General features: G+C 31.8%; 2 protein-coding genes across 2 annotated transcripts; one reads left to right on the forward strand and one right to left on the reverse strand.

Annotated features, from left to right (window-relative positions):
* Positions 1-2,733: 2,733 nt before the first annotated feature.
* On the reverse strand, positions 2,734-4,950 carry LOC108553981 (uncharacterized). The gene is made up of 4 exons (XM_017909081.1): positions 4,768-4,950; positions 4,444-4,696; positions 4,212-4,379; positions 2,734-3,216 (listed from the first exon to the last, which is right to left on the reverse strand). The coding sequence occupies exons 2-4, from the start codon at positions 4,642-4,644 to the stop codon at positions 2,833-2,835; spliced, it is 753 nt and encodes a 250-aa protein (XP_017764570.1). The 5' UTR covers positions 4,645-4,696; positions 4,768-4,950; the 3' UTR covers positions 2,734-2,832.
* A 1,234-nt stretch (positions 4,951-6,184) lies between these two features.
* On the forward strand, positions 6,185-8,313 carry LOC108553986 (targeting protein for Xklp2 homolog). The gene is given in 1 exon segment (XM_017909089.1): positions 6,185-8,313. A coding segment is annotated over 1 exon segment (2,121 nt). The 3' UTR covers positions 8,306-8,313.
* Positions 8,314-10,033: the final 1,720 nt, after the last annotated feature.

Raw genomic sequence — 10,033 nt, forward strand, 5'->3', positions numbered from 1 at the left:
CTCCAGAAGAAACAGTGACCCGAGAGTCACTCTGGAACCCGATGCATGACGGGATTGACAGTGCCTGGAATGAGTGTCGGAGACGAGTCGTGACGATGAGTTAAGTAGCATAGAATTATCGAGTACACGGGAGTACGTCGCGTAGGCTAGTCCGTACTTATGAACGATCGCGGTTGTCGCGAGAACAATTTTGTTCTATTTGGTGAACGAGAAGGAATACAAAATAGATATGCTCGCTCCAAGTTAGGTAGCTTACCTTTGTCCAGATACCGCTCACATGAGTCTTAACCTAGTAATCTAACTTAACCGAGTAATCTATCTTAACCTAGTAATCTAACTTAACCTAGTAATCTATCTTAACTATTTATAGATACTTAAATCTAAGCGCTCGCATCCCACGATGTCCTCCAGATTAAATCTGGAGAAGAAACCTAAAAACCTGAAAACCTGAAAACAAAATATATTAGTATAAATATAAACCAGAAAAAAAAATAGGAAGGAGGAAAGAAAATAGAAGCGAGACGAATAGAATAGTAAAGGTTAACCAAATGGAAGGATCAATCCATCAATGAGACAGAAACAATCCATCGATGAAGCAGAAACAGCCCATCGATGAGACAGAAACAACCCTTCGATGAAATAAAACCGAAATAGAGATGACAAACCAACGATGAAAGAATCCGAAAATAAAAGGAAGAAGATTATGAAAGAAAACAAGGATGGGGGGTGATGTATAGGTGGAGTGGACAATGACCATCCACCTCCACCTCACCGCCACACCGCCCGAATGCCACCTCCAACCACTCCTCCGACCCCCTCTTCGAAGTCTTAGAAGTTATCAGCAAAAAGTCAAAACGACAAATGAACTCGAGTTCAAACCAACAAATTCAGATAACAAACCTATAAAGGAAATATGTAGATTAGTCCTGGAAAAGAACTGATTAGTAAGGGGAACGATGAGAGATATTAAAAACAATAACGAAATATTTGAATAGAAACCAGAAAATAAAACCAGGAAATAAAACCGGAAACAAAAGACGTTATTAAAATTGACTCACCAAAGCGCACCTGCCAAAGCCAGCTGCTCCCCTCTGATCCTCGGGAAGGTTGCCAAGGTCCCGCTGGTGAAGTCCCGGAAGCGCCTAGTCCAAACCCCGAAGTGTCCCGTCTGAGCTCCAACCGGCAAAGACCTGAGAAGTCGCGAGGTGCCCTTTATATATGACCCCCAACTGATTGCCGAAATCGTTGGAGGATTTTCGAATTTTGTCGGTTTCCTTAATAATTACTTTTTCTCTATAATAGTCGATATTTCCTTGACTTTCTCTACTTTTATTTTAAATTTATGACTCAGGTAATTTGCTATTAACAATATCAATTAGTGATTAACAATAAATTCAGTAATTTATGCAAAATTAATATTACCAATTACAAAATTTCCAAATCGAAGTATTCTCTTACACGCATCGCTGTGTTAAACTATCCTTATCACTTCTTATATGTTAATTAATCAGGATCATACGGGGTCACTGATAGTAATTAACGACAATACATACATATCAAAAATAATATAGAGTAATTAATTACATTATTATAAAATTAATAAGAGTTATAGAAGTTTCTTCTCATTGTTTATAACTTATCTTCCTTTTTGTTTATAACATATGATTCTTCTCGAGTTTTTACTTCGTCGTCACTTTCCCAATCGTTACTACAGTCTTCCTTCCTTTTTTTATTTGCAAGTACAGGTAGTACAACTGCTGGTTCTGAGCTTAATTTTGAATCAGTTAAATGATCATGTTCTGATTTGCCCTGATCACTAACCTTTCTATTTAACATCACAGATTCTTCTTCATCTTCCTCTGCTGCATCACCAAATGATAAAAGATTGAACTTCTTCTTGTCAGAGAGTCTGTGGACGTTAAGCTACGTGTCCGTTTGAAAGCTTCTCGCGATAGTTACTCTTGAGAGTACTCTCAAGTTATGTGTCTATTTGAGAGCAATATCTCTTTACTCTCGTATAGAACTCTTTAACTCTCATTTAGAGCTCTCTTTACTCTCAGGTAAGCGATAGAAAACTTACCGCGAGTTTACTCTCATGTAGAGCTCTCGGAACTGTATCGATTTGAGAGTCGTTCGTCTCATATGAGAGCCAGTTAGCTTTTCTCCCTGCAGTTTGGTAACAACGTAGGTAACATTACGATCATAAATGTGAGAAAACTGTGTGCTCTTATCATTGCCATATTTTTAAAAGGAAGAAAAGTAAACGAAGAAAGAGAAATATCTGGTTGAAGCAATGGTTACACCGTAGACGAACATTAGGAGCATGTTCTACTTTAATAGGAGAATTTAAAATTGAAGACTCTCGACAATTCGGTAATTTTGTGCGTAAGGATGCAATACGTATGCAATATATAATAAATGCAATTGGACCATTAATAACTAAAAAGGATATAAAATTAAGGGATGCTGTCTCTGTGTCCGAACGCGTAATAGTAACCTTAAGCTTTCTAGCTACAGGTTGGTTAATCTTAAGTAGAAACGTGTAAAATTATGTATGCATTTGCAAAGATATATATACATTATAATTTGTAGGAGATTCATATAGTAGTCTTCAGAGTTTATTTCGTATTTCAAAATGTACAATTGGGCGAATTATAAAGGAAGTAACTCCAGATATTTACAGAACTCTTAAAAACAAATATATGAAGGTAAATATATACAATCTGCCGCCAACATGTAAACTATATCATAAAATTCAAAATACAAGAAATCAATGATATGCAATGGTACACGTAAAATTATAAATTAATGATGAAATGGGGTAATAAAGTTTTAGCACGATTGGGAAGATTGTTGATAATATTCTTCTTGAATAGAAGGTGATGGTAGTGGTGTTGAAGTTGACAATGTTGAACATGAACCATAAAGATCTTCTTCGGCAATTCGAACAATTGCTTTTCGTATTTCATGTTTTAATCGTGATTTATTGTAATCCGATCTTAACGATTTCAACTCCAGTGCTACATATTCGCCAAATTTGTCATACTCGTCAGATCCTTGTTGTATTCTTTTTAAAGCCGATTGATATAATTGCTCTTCAATATCATTTTCACGTTTACGCTTCTTCTGTGCCTGCATCGGTTTATTTGTTTTATCATCGTCTTTTACATTCTTTTCGCTATTAATCGCATACACATCGGATTCTTCATTTTTCTTCTGAAACGATCAAATTTTTATGCAGATAATTTATGATAAAATAAAATTTTTTGTTTTAATAATTTAATTTGTTTAATTCATTGATTAAAAAGCATATATAATAAAATAAAATCACGGTGATATTGCTTTCCAGCTTCCAACAACGACTACTGAATGATTAGAATGCTCTAAAGCTTTCTATGATCGATGGAATTTCTCACATTGTTTAGGAGTCATTGATGGAAGGCATATAGTAATACAAGCTCCGAGAAATAGTGACAGCTATTACTACAATTATAAGGGAACCTACAGTATTATGTTATTAGCTGTTGTTGATGCAGATTACAAATTTATTTACGTCGATGCGGGATGCAACGAAAGAATTTCCAATGGCCGAGTATTTCAAAACTGTTCCCTAAGTAAGGGACTTGAAGAGGGCACGATAACCCTTCCCATTGCTGAACCTTTACCAATTAGAAATATACCTGTACCCTACTGCTTCATCACTGATGGTGCATTTCCAATGAAACGATATATTTTAAAACCCTATCCATTCCACGACCAACCGGCACCAAATCGAATATTTAATTATAGATTATCGAGAGCACATTGAATAGCAGAAAATTCATTTGGTATAATTGCCAATAAATTTCGAATTCTACGAAGAGTCATAAATCTAGAACCGGAGGTTAGCAACATGTGCAATACATAATTTTTTATTGTCTTCAAATTCCTCACGAAAATATTATTTACATCCAGGACTAATGGACACCGAAGACGAATGCTCTCATCAATTAATATTAGGTAATTGGCGGGATGAAAATACACCAGATAATGTTTTCTTACCACTGGATATTGGAAACCGGAACAATTATGCAATATCGGAGAAAGTAGTAAGAGACGAGTTTAGAGATTTTTTCATGACGCCGGTCGGTGAAGTTTTATGGCAATATCGATATATATATATAATTAACATTCACAGTAAATAATTACGTGGATAAACTATCGGTACGTACAATGGACATTGAGGCACTTGTATATGACGATTTGGTATTATTGTGTGTCAATACTGGTAATAAAAATTGCAAAGCTTGAAAATACGGCCAGTTACACGTATTTATAACATCATCCGTGCCACTTCCTCTTTTTGTTTTTTTTCTAATTTTTTTTAATTCTTGTGACATCTGTAATTTAAATAATAAAATAATGTTTCTATTTAATTTTATTATCTTTATTGGATATATTTACCTGATTTCGTAAATTATGAATTTTGCGTTGAATTTCCTCTACTGAGCAGTTGAACTTCAACGCGATTTCGTGTAAAATTTTTGTTTTTTTTTCGCGGTTCCTGTGTTCGGTGTCCTTCGTATTCCACAACACGGATCTTTCTTTATACATTGAAATTAACTCTACAATTTCATTTTTTTGCCAAGCTCTTTTAGTCGACATTTTTTCTTATTGTGGGGGATATGGATTGGTAAAAAGAAAAAGATGTTAGATTCTAAAATATATTTATTACAAGTTAAAAAGAAATTAAAAATAAAGTACGATTATGACTAATAACGATTTTACCAATCTATGATTACTTGATTCTCTGACTGACCGACGCTACAACTGCTTTTCTTTACAACTCTCAATATATACTATCTGCTTCTTCTTCATCGTTCAGTCACCTTTTATTCGTTTACATACACACTACCCATTCGTATGTTGCATATCCAAAACGCATCGTGTACATTCTAAGAATCTATTCATCTTTCACACCTAATCTTAACCTAAGCATCTAGTTGATGGACTCGTCCTTCACACTGATAGTTGTTTAGCCTATCCGTCGCACGTTCCGATAATCATTTCAAGTATTCCCGCTCCTACACTACTTACACGAGAGTACTCTCAACACTTCGATACTGTTTCGTATTCTGCTTGCAACTCTCCGAGAGTAATGTATTATCGTGTCCACTTGCGAGCAAGTCGCGAAACACTAACTCTCAGGCAGTTGAATGATGCAAGAATCATTCTCCAAAGCAACTCGCGACAGTTTTACTCTCAAGTAGGCACGTAGCAATGCAGCCCATGCGTTGACAATTCACATACAGAGTTCAATGCAGTAGTACCAACAATTTTTGAAAGTATGTCGAAATTACAGCCAAGTAAAAATTATTGTTCTAATAGTAATAGTTGTTCAAAACTTCGTCCTCTATAATATACTTTATAATCATTGAATATAGTCCATGCTTCTGTAGTTTTTTCAAATTTTATATTTTGCACAAAAATAGCAAAAATACATTACTTTTTCAAATCCCATCGGTCTATATTTTGTAGCGATGCTAAAATACGGCACCTTTTTAAAAAAAACCGGAACAATATAAACAGATTTAAAATAAAGTCACAAAAATAAACTTTTACCCTTTTTTTTATATATATATGTAATAATATAATTCTGTATATAAAATTAATTATTACATGTTAACATTTTTATTTAGACACTATACGAATTAATATTATTAATTTTATCATTCGTTACACTAATATTCCCTATGTTAATGATGTATATTTGCAAAGTAAACTCAATAGGGACATTTAATTTTTTTATAATGCACATTATTTTCAACCAATCAAATCAAAGATTAAAAATTTCAAACTCAAATGCATCAACTTACCCGTTAATCAGTTGTAAGCTTTTTATGTTTGTGAAAAGTAAATATTCGAAAGGAAGAAATTTTGTATATAGTTAATGATTTATTGAACTGGTAGAACATTATTAAATGAGATAAACAATCAATAATACAAAGTTGTGTACAAATTTTAATCGTTTCGTACTTTAAAAGTGTGCTATCAACGTTTCCTCACATACAAAGTGAGTAATATTTTTATTATCTTCATTATCTTCGTCTTACTTTTCAGATTATGTTTGAATGTTATTCGTTTTGTGATATCCTACTTTAATAATTACTTAAGAATCTAATCAGTTCATTTGAATTACTCCAATATGATGGATGACTTCTGTGCCCCCCAATGGGTAGATTTAACACGTAGTCCCCAAATTCCTTCTGACAGCTACTTTGAAGTTGAACATGAAGTGCATAAACCTCAAATGCATTTAAATATAATGACAGACTTACCTGAATTGTGTAAGGATGAAAGTAAAAATACGGATTCAGTCACAGATGTTAAATTTGATGATAGTTTAGAACCAAAAACTCCTACATGTACTAACATAGCGTACTTTGTACTTCATGACAATAAAAAACATCTAGTACAGAAAACAGAAAAAGAAAATCAATTGAACAAGGCAATGAATGACTTGAAGCTTGATGAAAAATATAATAAAATTCATCAAACATGGAATATATCAGTAACTGACCTAACTTCTGCATTTAAAGTTTCAACAACAGAGCAAAAAGGTAAAATAACTATACCTGAAAAAGCTAAAAAGAATATTCATATGTCAGGAACAAAGAATGCTATTGTTGGTAAGTTTTCATTGGAAAATATTTAGATCAATGATATTAAAAAGGGAAAGAATATTAAAAATGAGTCAATAGAAAAGTCAGAAAGTCTTAATTATTCAGAAGATAATCTACCAGGGAAAATATTAATGTATAATATTGTATCAATTTCAGGAAAACAGTCTAATACACACAGACTAAAGCAATGCTTATTAGGCAAGTCACAACCCAAAGTACTAACATGTCAATATCGCAGAAAAAGTTTTATAAAAGATCGTAAATCAAATCAATTTGTGAGTTTGTCAGAGATGATTTCTAAGTTTCAAAATGAAACACCTGAAAGATTCCGTACTATAAGCAACAAAGACATGAAGTCTGGACCCTTAATAAAATTCAAACGATCTCCATTGAAATTAACTTATCCAATTTCTCCTGCATTGAGATGTAAACAAAGAATAAGACAATCAACCATTTTGAGTCAACAGGAGCGAGAAAAGTTGGAGCTGGAAAAAATGAAAAAGCATCAAGTAAAAGCAAATCCTGTGCCAGTTAATATTTTGAAAGGTCCATCAGTATTGAAAAAGGTAGCCAAGAAACCAGCAACAATTACAGAGGAGTTCCGTTTGACTCAATCTAAGAAAATATGCCACACAACAGGTTCACAAAACTCTCAGCCCAATTTGAATGGCATTAAAGACAAACGAGTTATACCAATTATACGTTCTATGAGTGCTTCGAATGTTATCAGAAAGGAACATGCAAGTACAGAATCTGTTGTAGAAAATATAAAGTCAATGAGTTGCAGTTTTGAAGCAAGAAGCAAAGAGTTTCAAATTAAGAAAGAGAAAAAATTAAAAAACCTACATATTCAGGAAACAAATAAAGTTAAGATAGAGTTTCGTGCAAGACCTGCATCAAAATTTTCAAAACCAACAAATACAATTAAAGAGCAAAATACACAAAAAAGAGTAGTTGTTCTATGCCCCTTCAGTTTTGAGGAAAGAAATAAATTTCTTGCAAACAAAATGGAAGAACGCGTGAAACAAATGCGGGAAATGAATAAAGAAAGTCGAGTATTTCATGCTAATCCTGTACCAAGCTTTAAAAATATTGTAGTTCATAGTTTATCTAAAGAGAACTTAAAGAAGAATGGAAATGATACAAAGGAACTTGGAAATAAACAAATAAATATGCCCAGTAACCAAAAAAATAAACAGCTTAATATAAAGAACAACACTGAGATAATTCTAGTGGATAAAAAAAAGGTAAAAACAAAACATCATACTGTAGACTCCAAATCTGACAAAAAACAAACTAAAACTAATGTAAACTCGGTAAATACTAATTATGAGAAACTAAATACTCAAAAAAAGGTTGCCAATTTTGAATTAAATACAAAGAAACAAGCCAAGGAAAGAAACGAATACAATGATAAAATAAGGAAAGATGAACATGAATTGGAAGTAAAGAGATTAGAGGAGGAAAAAAAGAGATTACTACAACAAAAATTGGAAAGGACAGAGCTGCGTAAAATGACAATATTTAAGGCTAGACCAATGCCAGTGTACAAACCTCTGGTTGTAATGAAATCAACCAAGCCTCCAACCAGCCCACGAAGTCCTGCATTAGGACTTAGAACCAAAGCAAAAAGTATTTCTTAATTTTAGTAAAAATGCCAACCTTAATTGTGTATTACATATATGTAAGTAACATAACTTGCTTTATCTGATTATATCTTTTTTATATGTAGCAAATATAATAAAGTACTTTTTGTATAAATAATAATGCAATCGAATTTCAAATCTTAATGAAAGAAATATATCTTTTAATTGTGTTTGATTTTATTTGTAAAATTAAAAACTTTTACCCTACTTAAATAATTTTAATCTACTTAAAAAACGATGTCATCATTAAAAACAGATTAAAAAGAAACAAAAGGATCTATATATATTCTTACTAACATTGATTATTTGGTACAATTTCATGTTTAATGATTCCTTACGCTCATTTGTTATGGTTAATAATAATTGTGTATAGAATAAATACTTATTTTTCCTAATTCTTCTTAATTTTTCTCTATTTGTTTAGTTAGTTAAGATATATTCCTTGCTGATAAGATTATTTTGCTATTTTAGTGCCTTTTTCTGTATGACATAAAACATACATAGATACATATGTAATAAATTTGTATACCAAGAATGTTATACAGCTTCAACAACATAGTTTAATTTATTTCGAATGTACAAAGACCACACTATCATACATCTACTTTCTTTTACTCCGTGTCAGTCCTAGGAATAAAAAGTATCAGTTCTGGAGATAATTCAATGAATTAGAAATGCTATGATTAAAAAGTTGAACACCATCATTGAATTAGGCATTATAATCAGCAGCAATATTTTCTTCTTTTTCTTACAAATATCAAATGTTCCAGTGAAATATTTTCTTTATCATACTATTTAATTTATAAATTCTAATATCGACTTCTTAGATACGACAAATATGATATAAACAATTGAAAACATTTATCAAGATTCCATGTTTTAACAATAGAAAACGAATATTGTAGACTGCGTGCTTCCATTCGAAATTCTAGTTTTAACTATAACATGTTTCTCATAGGAGTTATAAATATTTCGTATCTTTAGAAATATCATTCATAAATTAATCGATGTAACACAAAAATTACACTCATTGACATACGTCATAATTGACTCGTATATCATAAATTATAGTGAATAATTATTATATGAATAATTATCTTTAAGCTTCCATAGATGTTGCTATAACGAGCAAAAACTAAAATAATATGAACGATTGTGCCTCAAAAAATAAAGGCATAAGAAGTATTTAATTCCATTTATGATATACGAATCATAATATTTTTCCATTCAAATAATATACATATTACGAATCGACTCCATAACTGTTCACAAAGTTCACGAAAAGATATTCGGTATTTGAAATGCATCAAAAAGGCTGTTACTTTTCTTTCTTCGTTTTTTTTCTTTTTTTCATTTTTTCTTTTTTTTTACTCAAATGCAGAATAATTGTTAGTGACAAAAAAAATTAATTATAGAAAAGAATGTGTTGAATATAAAACAACGATTTCCTTTCACAGCAGTTTAGCATATAATTAATTGAAATATGAAATCCCGAAAGACCCATTGCATTGATGCAGACCATTTTGGGATACCATACTTGTATGCAATATTGTACAATTAAAAATCAATTAAAATCATGGTAAAATTCGCGTAACGATCACTATATGTACGTGTTCTATTTGCATAAATTATATTTCAATGCGTTAAGTAGTATCTCGTTTTGAGGCAACACGCTTCCCAGTGAATCGGAAAAAAAAAAAAAATAAAAAAAAAAAAAAAAAAAAA

The sequence above is a fragment of the Eufriesea mexicana genome, unplaced genomic scaffold (genome assembly GCF_001483705.2).
Source record: "Eufriesea mexicana isolate 0111107269 unplaced genomic scaffold, ASM148370v2 scaffold14589, whole genome shotgun sequence".
In the NCBI taxonomy this organism is placed as follows: Eukaryota; Metazoa; Arthropoda; class Insecta; order Hymenoptera; family Apidae; genus Eufriesea; species Eufriesea mexicana.